The sequence below is a fragment of the Lontra canadensis genome, unplaced genomic scaffold (genome assembly GCF_010015895.1).
Source record: "Lontra canadensis isolate GAN:19392208 unplaced genomic scaffold, GSC_riverotter_1.0 scaffold204, whole genome shotgun sequence".
Classification (NCBI taxonomy): domain Eukaryota; kingdom Metazoa; phylum Chordata; class Mammalia; order Carnivora; family Mustelidae; genus Lontra; species Lontra canadensis.
In genome coordinates, this window is record NW_022631198.1 from 179,579 (window position 1) to 201,458 (window position 21,880).

At 37.1% G+C, this 21,880-nt stretch overlaps 1 protein-coding gene across 1 annotated transcript in view; it reads right to left on the bottom strand.

The window, feature by feature from the left end:
• The window catches only part of CPD (carboxypeptidase D), a 77,025-nt gene that overhangs the window by 27,145 nt on the left and 28,000 nt on the right, over window positions 1-21,880 (bottom strand). The window contains exons 3-8 of the mRNA XM_032848464.1: window positions 18,404-18,546; window positions 17,651-17,820; window positions 16,556-16,905; window positions 15,892-16,083; window positions 14,176-14,343; window positions 5,204-5,313 (exon numbers count right to left, since the gene is read on the bottom strand). Of these exons, the coding sequence (XP_032704355.1) occupies window positions 5,204-5,313; window positions 14,176-14,343; window positions 15,892-16,083; window positions 16,556-16,905; window positions 17,651-17,820; window positions 18,404-18,546 (1,133 nt within the window). The remainder of the gene's footprint in view (window positions 1-5,203; window positions 5,314-14,175; window positions 14,344-15,891; window positions 16,084-16,555; window positions 16,906-17,650; window positions 17,821-18,403; window positions 18,547-21,880) is intronic.

Sequence of the window (21,880 nt, forward strand, 5' to 3'; positions counted from 1 at the left end):
TTGTACAGCAGAAAGCTGTTTCTTCACTCTCACTTAATTGAATTAATTGAATTTTATTATACTTAAAATATAATAAATGTTATTATAAAAAGATTAGAAAATTCAAGAGCACAAAAAGAAGAAAAATTGTAAGCCAAAGATCATTTAATATTTTGATACATAACTTCTAGATTCCTTTTGGCCTATACATAAACTGGGATGGATGGGAATGGATGCCCCACCCCTCAGTCTTTTTAAGGTTCTTAAAATCTGCTTTACTGAGATATAATTCACATACAACATAACTCACCCATTTAAAGTGTACATCTCAATGGTTTCTGAAGTACATTTACTGAGTTGTGTGATAATCACCATGGTAATTTTAGGACCTTTTTATCACCCCATAAGAAATCCACACCCATTAGCACTCCTCATTTTCCTCCAACCTCCTCTCTGGCCTTCCTTGCCTCCCAAGCCCTAGGCAACCACCAATATATTTTCTACCTCTATGGACTTGCCTATTCTGGACATTTCATATAAATGGAATCATACAATAAGTGGTCTCTTGTGACTGCCTTCTTCCACTTAGCATAATGTTTTCCGGAGTTACTCAAGTTGTAATTTGTTGTACTCTATCCCTCTTTATGGCTGGATAATACTCACTGCATGAATAGACCATATTTTGTTTATTCATTTATCATTTGATGGCCATTTGGATTGTTTTCATGTTAGCTACTATGGATAATGCTATGACATTCGTGTATAGTTGACTCTTGAACTACACAGGGATTAGTGGTGCCAGTGCCCCTACACAGTCAAAAATCCAGGTATAACTTCTGATTCCCCTAAAACCTAACCATTAACAGTCTACTGTTGCGTTACCAATAACACAACAGTGAATTAACATATATTTTGTATATTATATACTGTATTCTTACAACAAAGTAAACTAGAGAAAAGAAAATGTTATTGAAAAAATCAAAAGAGAATATATTTGCAGTACTGTACTGTATTGCAGGAAAAATCCATATACAAGTGGGCCTGGGCAGTTAAAACCCCTGTTGATATTCAAGGGTCAACTGTATAAGCTTTTGTGTGGCATGTGTTTTCATTTATCTTGGGCATCTATCTAAGAGTGGAATTGTCGGATCATATGGTAGTTCTATACTTAATATTCTTAGGAACTGTAATACTGTTTTCCAAAGCAGTTGCACCATTTTACATTCCCACCAGCAATACAGAAGTTTTCCAGTTTCTCTATATCTTTACCATTTTCCATTTTTTTAAATTATAGCCAATCCTAGTGGGTACAAAATGGCTATCTTATTGTGGTTTTGATTCCCATTTCCCTCATGGCTAATGATATTGAGTATCTTTTTGTGTACTTCTTGGTAATTTGTGTATCTTCTTTGGAGAAATGTGGATTCAAATACTTTACTCATTTTTCAATTAGGTTGCCTTTTTATTATTTAGTTATAGGAGTTCTTCCTATATGCTAGATGTAAGATTCTTAAAGATTTTTTATTTATTTATTTGACAGACAGAGATCACAGGTAGGCAGAGAGGCAGGCAGAGAGAGAGGAAGGGAAGCAGGCTCCCTGCTGAGCAGAGAGCCAGATGCGGGACTTGATCCCAGGACCCTGAGATCATGACCTGAGCCAAAGGCAGAGGCTTTAACCCACTGAGCCACCCAGGTGCCCCTAGATACAAGATTCTTATCAGATATATAATTTTCTCCTATTTTGTGGGTTGTCTTTATATTTCCTTGATACTCTGTTATGTGGTTTGAATTCTATCCCCCCCAAGAAGATATATTGAAGTCCTAACCCCCAAACACTTCAGAATATGTATTTGATTACAGAGGTAATCACATTAAAATGAGGTAGAGTGAACCCTAACCCCATATGTCTGAGATCTTTATAAAAAGGGAAAATTTGGTTATAGACACAGGGAGAATGCCACGTGAAGACAGAGGACTGGAGTACTCATTCTAGAATGCCAAAGACTGCCAGCAAAACACAGAAGCTAGGAAGAGACAAGGAAGGATTCCCCTACAGGCTTCAGAAAGAGTTTACCCTTGCTAACATCTTCATTTTGGACTTCTAGACTCTAGAACAATGAGAAAATAAGTGTCTGCTGTTTTAGGCCAACCAGCTGGTGAAACTTTGTTGCAGCAACTATCGAAAACTAATATGGTAACCTTGGTAGCAAAAAAATGTTTTAATATTTGATGATATCCAATGTATCTTTTTTTGGGTCACTTGTGCTCTAGGAAACCAGTGTCTAACCCAATGTCACAAGGATTTATTCCTGTATTTTTTCTAAAAGTTTTATAGGCTTAGCTCTTACATTTAGGACTATGATCCATTTTGAGATAATTTTTCAATATGATGTGAGGAAGGGACCCAAATTCATTATTTTGCATGTACTTATTCAGTCTTCATATCACCATTTATTGGAAAGATTATTCTTTCCCCACTGAATTGTCTTGGTGCCCTTGTGAAAAAATCAACTGAACATACAAATAAGAGATTATTTCTGTACTCAATTTTAATTCACTGATCTTTAGTTATGTCAGTATGGCGGTATCTTAATTACTGTAGTTGTGTAGTAAGTTTGAAATGGTGTAGTTGTATAGTAAGTATAAGGTCTTTAGCTCTTATAACTTCTTTTTGTTTTAGAGATGATTTTGTCTTGTTCTCTTCCTATCTTTTTTTTTCTATTTCTGTTTTCATTTTTTAAACAGCTGAGCCTACACGGTTTTTCATATACTCAATGTGTGTTTGGGTATATTTAATCTGTTTGGAGTGTTTGACTTACAGTTTTTTCCTGCTTCTTGATTATTTTTTGGTGATAGTTCAGGTTTCCTTAGACAATAGGTGCAAAATTTCATTTCCTAATTTTCTCAAATAGTTCTCCATGGATTTTACTAATCTCGTGCTCGTTTTTACGATACTGGGCTGTTATACATAATTCTTAGTTAAGGGTGCCCTTTTCTGTCAGTCTAGCAGTCAAGGTACTTTACCTTGTTTTTGTTTTATCTGCCTTGATGTAAGGGTACAGCTGTGAGTCTCCTGATTTTATGGTTTTCTTCTGTCTTGTACAATCCTACATTTCCCATTCTTTCTTTATTTCCTCTTCACTGTCCAATTACCAAAGGGCATTTCTTCATTTATTTTTGCCTTTTTTCTGTCCCAGAAGTTAAGAGTTTGAAAGATTTCCCTTTAAATCCATCTATCTTTTAAAATTATGTCTGTCCCTTTAAATTGCACCAGATCTTGTAAGTTGTATATACTTTGAAATCTCTTCCCAATATTCCAGTACTCTCCTCTGCCCAGTTGCTTCTTTATTTAGGTTTCAGACTTTGTGTGTACTTAATGTTTGGTGATCATCCCATCACCTTCAGGCCTACCCTTCATTAGTCCCCTCTTCTGTCTTTGCAGATTGTCTTGGTCTGCTTTTCCTCACCATGAAGCTATATAGCAGGGCACAAGGGGGATTGATAGATCATGACAGATCATGGCTAAGAGAAAGGAGGCTGTGAGTGAAGGTTTTTAATTATCACCTTTCCCATTTACAACAGAAGAAATGGAGGAATAAGATTCCAGAAGAAGCAGGATGTGGTGGGATCAAGAAACAGAGGAAAATACGGGAAAGTCACAAATTGGTAATAACAGAGAAGACATTATCTGAATGAACTCACATCAGGTTATTCAAAGTTATACTTAGTCAAGGCAAAGTGATCTACTAAGAATAAGGGGACTAAAGCTGGGATTAGGAGGTTCAGATAGAGGACAAAAGTTTAGAATCATCGAAGCAGGAAATGAGCCAAAGAGTTAAGGAGCAAAACATGAAATACTGCCAAGGAGAACTGAGGGCTCTGTTGAGATTAGAGAGCATAGATACAGTGTGGTCAATTTCCATGACTGTGTGACTTTTCTGGGATATAGTGGTAATTACTGTGGATTGGACACTGGCAAGGCAGGTAGGTCAAAAGGGTATCCCAAGGTGTGAGTGAGAGTATCACTGAAAGGGATGTCCTTAAGTAGTGGGATAGAAAGTAAAATCAAAAGAATTAAAATCAAAAACAAAAAGGGCGCCTGGGTGGTTCAGTCAGTTAAGCGACTGCCTTTGACTCAGGTCATGATACCGGGGCCCTGGGATGGAGCCCTTGTCAGGCTTCCTGCTCAGCAGGGAGTCTGCTTCTCCCTCTCCCTCTGTCTCTCCCCCCTGCTCAAGTGTGCTCATGTTCTTTCTCTCTCTCATAAATAAATAAAATCTTAAAAAAAAAAAAAAAAGAAAACAAAAAGAGGCTAAGGAACTCAAAGTCACAATGAGGATAAAAAGAAGAACTATAAGATCAGGCACCAAATTTGATGGGGATATGAGCAAAATCTGATCAGTTAATTTTTATTTTGATTATTCAGAGGGTATAATATTCTCTTATGCCATGAACATCCCTCTACTCATGGTGTGCCCAAACAGAAAGCAACTATTTTTAAAAGTGTAATAATAGATATATTCTCTTGTTAGAAACTCCCAACAATCTCACAATGAAGGCATGGGCAATGTGAAATGACAAAATGCTGTGATTGAGACCACAGAGTTGCAGTGTTAATATTTTATTTACAAAAGCAGTTAATGGGCTGGATTTGGCCCTAGAGTTGGAGCTTGTCAACCTCTACCTTAGACTACAAGTAGGTTTATAACTTAAACACTAGCTAAATGAAATAAACCAGCATGCTAATTTATATTACCATGTTTAGTTTATTATGATTCAGGTGCTATGCTAAAAATTGTAGACAAAAAGACATTACTTGAGATTAAAGGCTAATGGAGAAATACGTAGTATATTCAAAGTGAGGTAGAAAACAGTAGAAAAAGCAGTTAAGACTGACTGAAAGGAATCATGGAAAGCTTAACCAAGAAGAAAGCACTTGACCAGAGTCTTACCAGACTTTGTTTCAACCCATTTTTTTTTTTTAAGATTTTATTTATTTATTTGACAGATAGAGATCACAAGTAGGCGGAGAGGCAGGCAGAGAGAGAGGAGGAAGCAGGATCCCTGCTGAGCAGAGAGCCCGATGCGGGGCCCGATCCCAGAACCCTGAGATCATGACCTGAGCCGAAGGCAGAGGCTTAACCCACTGAGCCACCCAGGTGCCCCTCAACCCATTTTTTAATTAATGAATCTGAGAGTATTTTTGTTTAAACACAAGCTTACCTTGGAATAAGAAAGTGCTATTTGTTGAAACACAGCATCATCTGGCGATTTACTATATGTGGCAAGCCCTTGTTCATCATCATCAAAAGGGTAGTTCACTACCAAAGAACCTGCAAAGGGAAAAAAGGAAAATGTATCATGTTATCTCCTTCAAGATGGGTACCAACATAAAGTACACTTTGACAACAGTACCAATAGAAGTGCCAAGAGAAGAAACCAATACAATTTTCCAAGGCTTATTTCCTCATCAGAAATAAAAAAGTTGCTAATTTCCTCAATGGAAAATCCATTGGATAAGTGAAATATTAAATAGCTATGCATGACACTTACAGGTTGCCTTAACTAGAAAGGTCTTAGGAATGTACCTGAACTTCTAGGTATAATTTATGTCAGAGCCAAAACCAGAAGTATACAGGCTTAATTTAAACAGTTTTACAATATATAGGATCAGAAAAAATGAGCAAAATGTGATGCTCTTCTAGTAAAGTTCAGACATTTATAATGTCATGGAATTTTAAAATAAGAAAGGATCCTTGAAAGTCAACTAATCCAAGCTCTTCATTTTGCAGATGTGGAGTCTAAAACACAGAGGTTAAATGACATGTAGGAATAGCAGAGCCAGCCCTACACTCAGTAAAAAATGCTAAAATTTCCCTTATGCTCACATTAGAAATTAGTTAACTGGAGTGGCATTGTATGATTTTTCATGACCTAAGGTAAAGAAAGTGATGCTTTAAAGCATATATAAATGATATCAAGTCCCTTCATGGTCCTCATAGGGCATAAAGAAGTTAAGGTATTTCTCAGGTAAGAGCCCTGAGCTACATATGCCTACTCTCCCACCCCAAGATGAAATCTCTTATTTTTCTATTTATCACATGGTTTTCATTTGTTCATCTGTCCATATATCCTACCACTGCTAAGCCATAGATAGATATTTGCCCTTTTTATCATTCCACTTCATGGGAATGGAATTGAAAGAACATACTCAATTTGAATTCAGATGAAGTAATCTTGTAGTAACAAATACCAGCAAACACTGACACAGGAAAAAAAAATTATTTAAGAAGTATGAAGAACTATGCTCATTCTATTCCCCAAAATAGTTCTAACAAAAACAAGTATACTTCAATACCTCTTCCTAGACAAATTTAATGTGTCAAAAAAATTTAATTTCACCCCAGAATTATAACCCATATCTAAAAATTCAAACAGAAAAGAGTCAACATCAACTTCTAGTCAGTACCGTTTTCCAACAGCCAATTTTCCAAGGACAGAAAAAAAAGGTCATAAAAGACTTATTTCTGTGAAAGTCTATTTTAAAAAAATAATTAGTATCAACCTAAAAAGCAGGAACAATAAAGGAAAAAATAAATTTGACTTCAACAAAATTAAAAACTTTTGTGTGTCAAGGACATTATTAAGAAAGCTAAAATTTTAAAATAGTTAAAATATAATCTATAGAATAGAGAACAGGAGAAAATATTTCAAAATCAGCAATCGGATAAGGGTCTAGAATCTAGACTATATAAAGAATTCTTACATCTCAACGAAAAGACAAAAAATTTTACATTGGCAAAAGACTTGAGCAGATATTTCTCCAAAGTAGATACACAAATGGCTAAGTACAAGAAAAGATGCTCATTATTAGTCATCAGAGAAATGCAAGTGAAAACTACAATGAAATACCACTCTTTAACCACTAAAATGGCTATAATATAAAAACAGAAAATAACAAGCGTTGATGAGGATATAGAAAAACTGGAACCCTCATACATTGCCAGGAATGTAGAATGGTATGGCAACTGTGGAAATCAGTTTGGTAGTTCCTTAAAAAGATAAAGAGGCAATCATCATATGATGGCTTTTCCATCAAAAAGCTAAAAAATGGCTGAATGAAATAAGTCAGGGAGAAAAAGACAAATACCGTATGATTTCACTCATGTGGAACTGAAGAAACAAAACAAATGAACAAAGAAAAAGAGACAGACAAAAAACAGACTCTTAACTATAGAGGACAAACTGAGGATTACCAGAGGGAAGCTCATTAGGGGGTAGAGGGAAGCTCGTTAGGGGGTGGAGGGAAATAGGTGAAGGGGATTAAGAGTACACTTATCATGACGAGCACTAAGTAATGCAGAAAGTTGCTGAATCACTATATCATACATCTGAAACTAATATTAACACTGTATGTTAACCACACTGGAATTAAAAATTTTTTTAAAAAGCACTAAGCATGGAATTACTCAAAAGAATTGAAAGCAGGGACTCAGATATTTTATACCATTGTTCACAGCAATATTATTCATAATAGTGAACAAGTGGAAACAACCCAATGTCCTTCAGTGGAAAAATGGATAAATAAACATACATATGTACAATGAAATATACATACAATGAAATATTATTTGCCCATAAAAAGGAATGAAGTACTAATAATAAATGCTACAATCTGAATGAACTTGAAAACATTATGTTAAGCAAAAGTCGACATAAAAGATCACATATTGCATGACACAATTTCTATGAAATATTCAAAACAGGCAAGTCCACAGAGACAGAACACTGACTGGTTGTTAGCAGGGCTTGAGGGGAGGGGAAAATAGAAAGCAACTGCTTAGTAGGTAAGAAATTTCCTTTTGGGGAGAGAAAAATGTTTTAGAGCTAAATAGAGATGGTGGCTGCACAACACTGTGAATGCACAAAATGTCACTGAATTGTTCACTTTAACATGATTAATTTTTTTTGTTGTATGAATTTTACCTCAATACAAAAATTGTATCAAACTTTACAAAGAGGAATTTTACTTTTCTCTATATTCTTTCAAAATCCTGGGGCTCCTGGGGCACCTGGGTGGCTCAGTTGGTTATGCATCTTCCTTGGGCTCAGGTCATGATCCCAGGGTCCTAGGATCGAGTCCCATGTTGGGCTCTCCACTCAGCGGGAGCTTGCTTCTCCCTCTCCCTCTGCCTGCCGCCCCCCCTGCTTGTGTGCACTCTCTCTCTTTCTCATAAATAAATCTTTAAAAAACAAAACAAGACAAAATCCTTCTAAATTTTTGACACCAAAGAAATCCTCTGTTAAATTTCTTTGCTAAGATTTCAAAACCCATTTAAAGATTTTATGATGAGAAAACAAAATATATCATCAAGAGGGAGGGGTAGATGGTGGTAGAATAGGAGAACCATGGGCTCACTTCATCCCATGAATACAGCTAGAAAACTATCAAATCACCCTAAATACCCCAGAAATCAATCTGAAGTCTGGCACAACAAATTCCACAACTAAACATAGAGAAGAGGCCACACAGAAGAAGGTAGGAAATGTGGAGACATGGTTTAGGAGAGAAATGGAGTGGAGAGAGAACCATGCAGTGGAGAGAGAACCATGGTTGCAGAGAAGGTCGAGAGACAGAGGGATGCACAGGGGAAAACAAACCCCCATAGCAATTGGTTTAGAAAGCAAAAAGGCCTGAATTCCACGAGTCCTTGCAACCAGTGGGGCTTAAAGCCTGGAGTTTTAAATGTCAGCATGCTTGGCTCTGAGAGAGCTTAGAAGACATTGGGGCTGCTCTTTAAGAGAAGGCAGGGGAAATTGTGTGTGGACATACAGCAATGAAAGCAGTGATCTGAAGAGCACCTGGGGCACAAGGTGGGGAGGTTACTTGCTCATCTCAGACCGTGTCCCAGAGAGGCAGCATTTACCGAGAAACTTCTCCAGGAACAAAGAAACTGTCCAGAGCGATCTCCCTCCCCCATTCCTCAGCATAAGCACAGGGCCACCTAGGGGAACCAGCGTAGCATTGACACTCACTACCTAACTTGCTTACACCAAGCTCTATCCCCCCATTCCTCCACCTTCCCACCTCCGTGCTCTGGAAGAACCACCCTTCCCAGTCTCGCTTGCTTGAGTTCCAACCCCATGGACCCTCACCCCAGAAGACTGGCCTAAGCCCCTGCCCACAATGTGTCTCCTGAACTGGGAGTTCTGTAGGGCCCCAGTCCCAGTGGTGGTGGCAACAGGTCTCATCTCACAAGCAAACCAGAGCATATCTAGTTAAAACTCACCTCATTCAAGCCAGGAACCAAACACTGCCCACAACAGGCAAAGAGAGCCTCTGCAGGCAACTGGCCTGAAGGATAAAGCAACCAGGACAAAACAGCAGAGCACACATAGCACACATTGAAGACATTCCTAGAAACATCAGCCTTCTAGGGGAAGAAGGGATGATACATAGAGCAGAACAATACTAGACCTTTTTATAAGGCCCTTATCCTCAAGATAGGAAATATAGCTAACTTTCCTAATACACAGAAACAGGCACAGAGACTTAGACAAAACGAGAAGGCAGAGATATGTATCCCAAATGAAAGAACAGGACAAAGCTACAGCTGGAGATCTAAACAAAGCAGATATAAATAACATGCCTGATAAGGAATTTAAAGCAATGATTATAAGGATACTCACTGGACTTGAGAAAAGAGCAGAGGACATCAGTGGGACCATTAACACAGAGATAAGGAATAACAGCAGAGTTAAAGGGGTCAATAAATTAAATGTTTGATGGAATGAACAGACCTAGAAGACAGAGTAATGGAAAATAATAAGGTTGAACAAAGGAGAGAAAAAAAATTATGCAAAACAAGTCCAGACTTAGGGAACTCAGTGACTCCATCAGACACAATAAGATTTGTATTATAGGGCGCCTGGATGACTCAGTCGTTAAGTGTCTGCCTTTGGCTCAGGTCATGATCCCAGGGTCTAGGATCGAGTCCTGCATCAGGCTCCTGGCTCAGCGGGAATCCTACTTCTCCTTCTCCCACTCCCCTTGCTTGTGTTCCTCTCTGTCTCTCTCTCTCTCTCTCTGTTAAATAAATAAAATCTTAAAAAAAAAAAAAAAAGATTTGTATTATAGGAGTCCCAGAGGAAGAAAGTGAGAAAGGGGGGCAGAGAATTTATTTGAAGAAATAACAGCTAAAAACTGCCCTACTCTGGGGAAGGACACAGATATCCAGATCCAGGAAGCACAGAGATCCCCCAACAAAATCAACAAAAGCAGATCCACACCAAGATACATTGTAAAATGTAAAATGTAAAATGGCAAAATACACTGATAAAGAAAAAATATTAAAAGCAGCAAGACAGAAGACCGTTACATACAAAGGAAACCCCATAAAGCTATCAGCAGATTTTTCAGCAGGAACCTCCCAAGTCAGAAAGGAGGGGCATAATATACTCAAAGTGCTAAATGGGAAAAACCTACAACCAAGAATACTCTATCCAGCAAAGCTATCATTCGGAATGGAAGAAGAGATAAAGATTTTCCCAAACGAACAAAAACTAAAGGAGTTCATGACCAGTAAAGCATCCCTACAAGAAATATGAAAGGAGACTCCCTGAGTAAAAAAGGAGAGAAAAATCAAAAACAAACCTAATGGTAACCACAGTTCACAAATTAATAAATTTACAAAGAATAAAGAGAAAGAAATCTGAATATATCACAAACCATGGAGGACAAGAAATATTCAGAAAAAATCTTCAGAAACAACCATAAAACAAATAATAAAATGGCAATAAATACATATTTATCAATAATTACTCTAAATATAAACGGACTAAATGCTCCAGTCAAAAGACAGAGAGTGACAGAATGGATAAAAAACAAGATCCATCTATATGATGTCTACAAGAGACTCATTTTAGACCTAAAGACAGCTGCAGACTGAAAGTGAGGGAAACGGAAAAACAAACATCTATCATGCAAATGGATGTCAAAAGAAAGCCAGAGTAACAATATTTAATCAGACAAAATAGACTTTAAAACAAAGACTACTGGGCGCTGGGTGGCTCAGTTAGTTAAGCGACTGCCTTCAGCTCAGGTCATGATCCTGGAATCCCGGAACCATGTCCCACATTGGGCTCCCTGTTCAGCGGGGACTCTGCTTCTCCCTTTGACCCATCCCCCTTCTCATGCTCCCTCTTGCTCTTTCTCTCTCAAATAAATAAATAAAATCTTTTAAAAATAAATAGATGAAAAAATAAAACAAAGACTGCAACAAGAGACAAAGAAGGACACTATAGAGTAATAAAGGTGATGATCCAACAAGAAGATATAACAACGGTAAATATTTATGCACCCAGGGATACCTGGATCAGTCAGTTAAGTGTCTGCCTTCGGCTCAGGTAATGATCCCAGGGTGCTGGGATCGAGTTGTACATTGGGCTCCTTGCTCAGCAGGGAGCCTGCTTCTCCCTCTGCCTGCCGTTCCCCATGCTTGTGCTCTCTCTCTCTCTAACAAATAAATAAATAAAATCCTCAGAATATATATTTATGTACCCAATAGGGGGCACTCAAATACATAAAATAATAATAAACATAAAGGAACTAATTGATAATAATACAATAATTGGGGATTTTTACACTCCACTTGTATCAATGAACAGATCATCTAAACAGAAAATCAACAAGGAAACAATGGCTTTGAATGATACACTGGACCAGCTGGATTTAACAGATATATTCATCCTAAAACAGCGGAATACACATTCTTTCCAACTGCACATGTTATACTCTCCAGAACAGATCACATATTGAGCCACACAGCAAGTCTCAACAAACTGAAAAAGACAGAAGTCATACCATGCATCTTTTCTGACCACAATGCTATGAAATTAGAAATTAACCACAAGAAAAAAATCTGGAAAGACCACAAATACATGGAGGTTAAATAGCGTGTTTCTAAAAAATAGATAGGTCAATCAGAAAATAAAAGAAAAATAAAAAAGTTCATAGAAACAAATGAAAAATAAAAACATACTCATTCAAAACCTATGAGACGCAGCAAAAGTGGTTCTAAGAGGGAACTTTATAGCAAAATACGTCCTGGAAAGAAACAGGTCCACATGATTGAAGATGTATCTCCCACCATGCCAAGGTCTTGATACCACATATGTCAATCTGTAAATTATGTTCATTGGAATCTAGCTGGTATTATAAACATCATAGGTGTGTACTGTCATTCTAAAATCGCAGGTAAAATGAATAAAAAAATAAATAAATAACATGCCAGGTTAATCTATATTCCATCAAATTTCAGCTCTGATACTTTATTAGATAATCCAACATATGTTGACATTTAATTACTTCCCTTACCCTTGATGCGAATACCTTTGCTCTTTAAAACAAAGACAAAAATAACACAAAAACCCAGCTTTATTGAACACTGACCCCTGAATAACAGGGGATTGAATTGCATGGATCCACTTACATGCAGATTTTTATCAATATAATACTATATGTGTATTTCTTAATTATTTTGTAGAAATGAATAAATGTATTTCTAAAAATGATTTTCTCGGTAACATAAATTTGTTTTCAAGCTTACTTTATTCTACGCATACAGTATATAATACACATAACCTATAGAATACATGTTAATCAACTGTTGTTGTTATCAGTAAGGCTTCTGGCCAACAGTGGGCTGTTACTAGTTAAGTCTGGGGGAAGTCAAAAGTTATACATGCATTTCCAACTGCACAGGGGCTAGCCCCCTTAACTCTCATGTTGTTCGGGGGTCAACTGTAATTCATGTAACATATAATCCATCCATTTAAAGTATATAATTCAATGTTGTTTAGTACATTCACAGGGTTGTACAACCATCATTACCATCTAATTATAGATCATTTCATCATGCCAGAAGAAAACCCTGTACCCATTAGCAGTCACTCCCATTTCCTCCCACCATTATTCACCATAGCCTGAGGCAACCATGAATCTGTTATCTATCTCTATACATTTACCTGCTCTGAACATTTCATAAAATGTAATCATGTAACATATGGTTTTTGGTGACTGGTTTCTACCACTTAGCATATTTTCAAGGTTCATTTATGTTGTAAAATGCATCAGGACTGCATTGCTTTTCAGAGTCAAATAATAATCAATTGTATGAGTATACTATATTTTATTTGGCCACTCATCAGATGATGGATATTTGGGTTGTTTATACTTTTAGGTTATTATGAATAATGCTACTATGAATATTCATGTACAAGTTTACTTGTAGACATATGTTTTCTGTTCTCTTTGGTATTTACACTTTCACTCTTACTCATATAGCCCTAGTCAGACATTGTGATGATTTTTAATCTTGACCTCTCATCCTATCCAACTGACCAATTCCTGCTGAATTCTATGAAAGTGTATACGCCCAAACACTACAGAAGAACGAGGCCACTGTGCTACAGTTTAATTAATAGCAAAGAAAAAATAAGAGAATGTCTTCTAAACTTACATAAAAGAGTATTAAATTCTAGTGAAGAATAGGACTAAAGATTTCTAGTTTGTTAGTGTTTAATTGCTCTGAATGACAGAGAGTATGTTACCAAATTCCCAGTGAGAGTAATGAATATAAATGAATATAAAACACATGTGAAGGATACATATAAAACACTTGAAGAACTAAGTGAGGGTGGGGGAGAGAGGGACAAGGGGAGAGAGAGAGGAAGGAGAGAGGGAGAAGGATTTAGGAGGGAGGATAGGGTAGGGGAAGAGTAGGAAAGAAAAGGGGGAAAATAGGAAATTAGCTTAAAACGCAATGAGACAAGATGGGATCCGGAGGGAGACAAACCATAAGACTCTTAATCTTACAAAACAAACTGAGGGTTGCGGGGGCGGGGTGTAGGGAGAGGGTGGTTGGGTTATGGACATTGGGGAAGGTATGTGCTGTGAAGTGTGTAAACCTGGCGATTCATAGACCTGTACCCCTGGGGCTAATAATACATTATATGTTAATAAAAAAAATTTTTTTAAAAAGCAATGAGAAAAGATCTTTATTATTTTCTGCTGTAAAATCAGTAATAGGATACCCATTTTAAGATAGCCTGAAACTATAAACAGATAACATTCCACCAGGATTTTCAAATGCTCTCAACAAGAATTAATTAATGGAATATCAGGTTGCTATTACCTCCATGCAGGTTTGCTGACAGTACAAATGGATAAGACTTCATCCAGCTCATTACAGCGATAGTTTCCGGTTGGGTAGGATCTGTGATCTGAAAGAACTGGTCTGGGAAATTTCGGTTCAGGTCAAAGTTGTTGCTGTTGTTTCTGCCAATTACACTTACTGAATCTCCTGTAGGATAAAGTATTTAAATTTAAGCCAGGTTTCACTTACATTTTAACCCAACACATAATATTTCAGCTATCTTAATCCAAAAGTAAATGTGAACACATCAGCCTTCACTACGATTAATCACACTATGATTAAAACATACATTTTTCGGTATTGAACATTAAAAAAAGTGTATCTCCTCCAGATCTTTTCACCAGAAAGGTGAAACCATATCCTCCAGATCTTTTCATCAGAAAGGTGAAACCATTATCCTTTCTCTTTTCTGCCCTCTGTTCATACTTTGAGGGGAAGAAAAAATCCAACTAGAGAAATTATATTAAAGTACTGGCTCAAAAAAATGTATTGCTCAATTGCCAATAATCCATACACTGACACGATCACAATGTCGAGGGGACACGACAGATCAGAGGGAGTTTCTGTTGTATTGGTACACACGTCACTTAAACATCCTAAAGAAACAGACCGAATGAAAAGAAGAAAACTGATATGCTTACATTAAAGTAATCACAAAAAGGTAGTCAGTCAAGAACATAGTTGGAAGTTTAACCTGATGAAGAAAGGGTTGAATTTAAATTTACTCTTTCTTAATAAGGAGTGGGAATCCTACTATAATCATAGCGATGAGGAAAATGTGCAAGTGAATGAGAAAAACCTACTGGGGGGTTCACTGGTAGTGAGTGAGTCGTTCTAGCTCTCAGCAAAGGTCTCAAAAGAGGAATGTGGAGGGATTTGTGAGGCTGACAATAAGGAAGGTCCTTAGTGAAGTACACTGAATAACAAAAAGTGGATTAATCTGCTGACTCGTTAATTGATTCTCTCAGTGTTCAGTGAGAGCCATGTGGCTGCATATTCGTATGGTGGTACCTACTCTACTCACTGGTATGATTGCCTGGACGGAACCGCGGGTGGGGAAAAAACAGACTCTCACACTCCTCATGTTCGGCATAAAGTGGTGCCTGTAAGCAACTTGCCCCCCACCCTCTTCTGACTATATTGCCCCGGGGCGGATATGGGCTGGCCCAGAGGAGGCAGAGGAATGGTAAGTCAATACCTCAGCAGGTTTAGAATATGCAAGGGGAGTACAACTGGGAGTCAATATAGAATCACTGGCTTCAAAAGAGATTTGGTGTTGAGTTTTCACCTATGTGACAGTGTTCCCAATACAGTAATTTAACAAGATTACTGGGTAATGGTAAATTTTAAAAGCAATTAAACTTTTTTTATTAAGTTATTTGTTAATTTCTTATTAATCAAATAATTAAGTTATTTAAAGTTATTGTTAAAATGGAAAAATTTATTAAAATGTTATATTATCTTTAGGAAATAAGAGCCATTACCGAAGTGGAGAACTCCATTAAATGTAAACCTGATATCATAATTGTTGAATGAACTAGCCTATCTTATAAGAATACAAAAGCCAGAACAATTATGTAAGAACAAAATAATAAAATCCAAGGAAACAACCAGTTCAAATCCTCTTCTACTCCCAAATAATCATGCTATGTGATAACCAAAAAGGTTAAGCATTAATAGATAGCTATTCTTTACCTTCCTGGGCCTTCTCATACCCATCAGGATTCATGGAAGGCATAAGGTGAATTCTAGTGCTGCGGACTAAATCTGTCACTTCAGGGTCTGTTCCAAAGTTCTTACAAAGGTATTCAATGAGGTTCAATAGTAGTTCCCGTCCGACCACTTCATTTCCATGCATGTTTCCAATGTACTTAAATTCTGGTTCACCTAAAAACAAAATAATTAAAAGGAAGAGTTTCTTTTCTTTTTATTTTACCACGGACTCTATTTTTTCCCCAACATATGTAAGACCTTGAACCAAAAATTAAGAAAAGATGTATTTTGGCAAAAGAAACAGGAAAAAGTATCTTATAAAGCAGGTTCTTTACGAATATATACATCTGCGCAGGCTCAAAGCAGACACACATACACACACGTGCGCACATGCTCACACATGCACACACGTGCCATATAATATGAAAATGAAAATACCATTAGCAGAAAAAAATCTAATCTATGCAGTATATTAAATACTGTGCCTAATATGGATTATGAAATGAATTTTCTTTTTTTCTTGCAAAAGATTGGTTACATTTTCTTTGTTCCAGTTACACATACTTAAGGTGACTTTTCTAGATGAAACACAGAAATATGGTACATAGCTCTGAAAGACACTACTGAAATTATTTATAATTATTACCTGGTTCATGGACACCTGGGTTATCAGATATCTCCATTACATAAAGTTCTCTTGACTCTACTGATTTTCCTAATGAATAAAGCCGGGTGATGTTAGGATATTCATTGGCAAACCTTCTCAAGAAGATTTCCATATCAGGGAAATGGTGGTGGTGAAAGTCCTTTGGCTGAACTGGCTGGTGGAAGGATTGTGTTCCAGGAAGATTATTAAGCAGAGCGACTGTGCTAGCAGTTACTACCACCTCAGTTGTGTCAGGGATTACTGAAGCCACAGTTGGCCGAAGGGAAAAATTCACCTTTGTGGCCGGTCCTTCTTTCACTATTATATTATTAATTGTCAGTGGCATATACCTGAAAAAAAAATTTTTTTTTTTTTTTAAAGTAGGTGGCTTGGAGTTAAATTCAAACACACAATGCTTTAACATTATAAAAGCACAACAGCCTTTTCATATTCTTACACTCAGTGGTCTATCAAAACTCAAACTAAATAAAGATAAATGGGTAAATTCAAGACTTTTATGACATGATCTCAGAGAATCCCAGATTAAGTCTTTAAAGAACTACTTCTCTTACCGTCTTCTCAGTTCCATGTATTAGAATGCTTACCAAAAGTTACATGCAAGGGAAGAATAATATGAAAGATGGAGGTCACTAACCCACCATAACCATTGCTACAGTACTCAAAGAAGGGATAAACCATTCAATCCTTTGCTGTGCCTTATCACACTGACATTCCAACTACTTTCCCAAATAGAAAAGCTCAAAATTAAATGAAACATTTTCAATTAAATCCTTAACAAACTGAGATTCCTGAAAAGTGGCCGGGGGAGGTAAGAAACCACTTATTTCTTGTATTAGAAAGCTGATGTTAGGGCAACTTTTTAAAATGTCTTTCCCAGAGCTCTGAGTTTTTTCTATTTTGGTACTCCATCCTTGTTTTCTGACTGAGTACTCTACAATACTATTTTTTCGTTGTAAAAGGAAAAAAATCAGAAAACAAGGAAAAAATAAAAGCCAGGTACAGTAAATAATGTTTCCTAGACTGTATTTCTCTCTTAGGTATAAACAAAGGAATTTTCAGATTCTAAATTCTTACCCAGTTGAAACAGCTGTAATGTTGTAAGTTCCAGGGACAAGTAATCTGTGGAAATCACCAAATCTGCCTGTTGTGATATTATGATTAATACCAGCTACTGAGATGGTTGCATTCTCTAAACCAGATCCCGTTACTGAATCTTTAACAAATCCTTTAACTCCAATGTGAACCTAAAAAAACATGAATCAAAGTAGATGGCTCAGACAATTTGGAAGGCAAGAGAACATCACCTCTCTCTGCATTGATGCTAGAATTTCTAAAAAAGTTAAATAAGGTTGTGTCTCTATTTTGCTGAAATATTTTTCAATGCCTCCAAGTGAAAATAAAATATAGACAAAAAATATTGTCCCTTACACTTAACACATGTCTGACATGTAGACTAGTAATATGCTTTCGAAATTCCCTCTCCTCCAAACAAGACTTCTAATTTTCTCAACAAGTAATAATTTTTCATTAAGTAATAATTTCTGGTATATTCAATAGTATATTACCCTGCCTGATATTTAAATTAAACTGATGTCCATGGCTCATATAGTGGTAAAGGCTCTCTAGCAAATGTGATCACATGACATTGTAAGAACCTGACAGTACAAGTTTGGCTGATTATTTCAGTCTATAAAGTGTTCTAAGACAATCAGAGAAAGCCCTCCAGAGGAAAAGAACTGTTAAAGATTGTTACTCCAGTGCAACTGAATTTCTCCCTTATATCATCTGCTATTTCTATTCCCCAACCTTTCAGTCAGCTACTTTTACCTTTTCAATCAATGTGATCAAAGACTCACGATTGTTCTCCCATTCTTGTCGAAGCTGAGAAGCAGGTGGGTACTTGCAACAAGATAGTTCTAATGTGATCTCAAAACAGTTGGCCCACACATAATTGTAATCTTGCATACCACCTGTAACATAAGGGAAAAAATGTTTATTCTCTCAGAAAGACCAAACAAATTAAATTGGCCATCTTTGCATCTATAAATTTTCTTTTCAAAACATGGTTTGAAATTGGGGAAGGCTTTTGGATTACAGAGGAGACCAAGAAGGAAGGTTAAAGGAATATATGCTGAAAAGGAATAGACATAAAGGAAATCTATTTGACTGACAGGATGAACAGTTAAGAAGAACACAAACACACCAGTTAATAACAACAGTATAATGATAACAGTTCTACATTTGGGTCTTTACCATATGCCAGACCTGTCCTATGAGCTTTAAGAATATTAACATTTAATCTTTACAAGTGTATAAGGTAGGTATTATTTCACCCATTTTACAAATGTAAGAAGTAGGACAGACAGAGAGAGGTTAAGATTTTTGACAGCATGAGCATGAAAGGTATACATGAACTTAAAGTTGTGAAGGATGTTCATGCCAAAGCATTATTAAGTGCCTACTATTCTAACTGTACTTCCCTTTATCAAGAAGGTAACAAGAGAAAAAAAAAAGGCAAAATCTAGGGTGATGCAGCTGCACAAAGGGGGGGGGGGGGGGGGGTGAGACATAACAAACCCTTTCAAAATGTGTACAATGGAAGAGGGAAGTAAAAAGGGGAATAAGCATCCACAGCTAACCACTTTCACCACTTCTACACCCAGATAAGCCCACATACTCGTTCTGTAGAAAATTTATTACCTTACCATTCCTGTCACTTGATTTTTTAAATAAATTTTATTTTTTAAGGCAATTTTAGGTTCATAGCAAAATTGAGAAGGTACAGAGATCTTCCATGTTTCTACCATTACAGTATCATACAGTTTCACTGCCCTAAAAATCCACTGTGCCCCACCTACTAAGCCCTCCCCTTCCCTAAGCTTTGGCAACCATTAATCTTTTTATTATTTCCATATGGCTTGGCTTTTCCCAAAATGTCACAGAGTTGGGATAGCACAGTACATAGCCTTTTCAGATTGGTTTCTTTAATTTAGTAATAGGTATTTAAAGTTCCTCCATGTCTTTCCATGACTTGATAGTTTTTCTTTTTAGTGCTAAATGATATGCCATTGTCTGGCTGTACCACAGTTTATCTTACCCGTTTACCTACTGAAGGAGGTGTTGGTTGCTTCCAAGTTTTGACAATTATGAATTAACCCACTATAAACATCTGTATGCAGATTTTTGTGTGGACATATGTTTTCAACTCCTTTGGGTAAATACCAAGGAGCATAGCTGTTAGACCATGTAGTAAGAGTAGGTTCGGTTTTTTAAGAAACCACCAAACTGTTTTCCAAAGTGGTTGCACCATTTTGCATTCCCCTACCACCAATGAAAGAGAGTTCCTGTTGCTTGACATTTTCATCAGCCAGTGTTCTGGATTTTGGCCATTCTGGATTTTGACCATTCTGGTAGGTAGGAAGTAGTAACTTGTTGCTTTTCTTTCTTTCTTTTTTTTTTTTTAAGATTTTATTTATTTATTTGAGAGAGAGAATGAGAGAGAGAGCACGAGAGGGGGGGTAGAGTTAGAGGGAGATGTAGATCCCCTGCTGGGTAGGGAGCCTGATGTGGGACTCAATCCTGGGACTCCAGGATCATGATCTGAGCCAAAGGCCGTCGCTTAACCAACTGAGACACCCAGGAGCCCGTAACTTGTTGCTTTAATTTGCATTTCCCTGATGACATGCAATGTGGAGCATCTTTTCTTTATTTTTTTTTTAACTTTATTGATTTATTTGAGAGAGAGAGAGAGAGAGAGAGAGAGAGAGAGAAAACGCATGAGTGGGGAGAGGGTCAGAGGGAGAAGCAGACTCTCTGTTGGGCAGGGAGCCCGATGCAATACAGGGCTTCATTCAGGACCCTGGATCACAACCTGAGCAGAAGGCAGAGGCTTAACTGACTGAGCCATCCAGGCACCCCACATCTTTCCTTGTTTGCCACCTGTATAACTCTTTTTATTTAAAGATTTTATTTATTAACTTGAGAGAGAGAGAGAGCAAGTGGGTGGAGGAGCAGAGGGCGAGGGACAAGCAGACTCTGTGCTGAGCACAGAGCCCGATGTAGGGCTCAATCCCCCAACCCTGAGATCATGACCTGAGCCAAAATCAAGAGTCAGATGTTTAACTGACTAAGCCACTCATGGGCCCCTGTCACCTGTGTAACTTCTTTGGTAAGGTGTCTGGTAAGGTCTTTGGCCCACTTTTTAATCAGGTTATTTTTTGCTGTTGAGTTTTAAGAGTCCTTCCTGTATTTTAGATCACAGTCCTTTATCAGACATGCTTTCTTCCTTTTTTGGGGCACAATAATATTTTACTATATGTGTATACCACATTTTCTTTATCCAAATGTTAATGGACATTTAGGTTGTCTCTTGGCAACCGTAAATAATGCTGCAGTGAACCTCAATGTGCAAATATCTTTTCATGATCCTGCTTCAATTCTTTGTATATATACTCAGAAGCAGAACTGCTGAATCATATGGTAATTCTATTTCCAACTTTCTGAGGAAGCTCCATACTGTTTCCTATAGTAGCTATACTATTTTTATATTCCCACCAACCACGCAAAGGGTTCCAAATTCTCCACGTCCCTACCAACACTTGCTATTTTTTTTAGATTGACCATCCCAAAGGAGTATAAAGTGATAAGTCATTGAGGTTATGATTTGCTTTTCCCTGATGATTAGTGATATTGAACATCTTTCCATATATATGTTGGCCATTTGTATATTTTCTTTGAAGAAATGTCTATTCAAGTCCTTTGCCCACTTTTAATCAGATTACTTGAGAGGTTTGAGTTGTAGGAGTTTTTTACATATTCTAAATATTAACCCTTTATCAGATATATGGTTCACAAGTATTTTCCATAGTCTGCTTTTTTACTCTGTTGATTGCTTCCCTTGCCATACAGGACATTGGAGGGTTTTGAACAGAGGTGTGATATAATCTGAATTGCCTTTTAAAAAAAAAAAAAAAAGTAGGCTCCATGCCCAACATGGAGCCTAACGCAGGGCTTAAACTCATGATCCTGAGATCAAGACCTGAGCTGAGATCAAAAGCTGAACACTTAACTAACTGACCCACCCAGGTGTCCCATGAATTGCCTTTTTAAAAGATAATTCTGACTGCTGGGTGGAGAATGACTGGGGGATGAGGAGTAAAAGGGGAAGCAGAGTGAAGAATTAGAAAAAAATGATGGCTTGGATCATAATTAAGATTTCTGTTGGTAGGGGAGATGAAGCAGACAGATCTGGATTTAGAAAGGATTTGTTTATACAGAATCAAGGACGACTTTTAGATTTTTAGC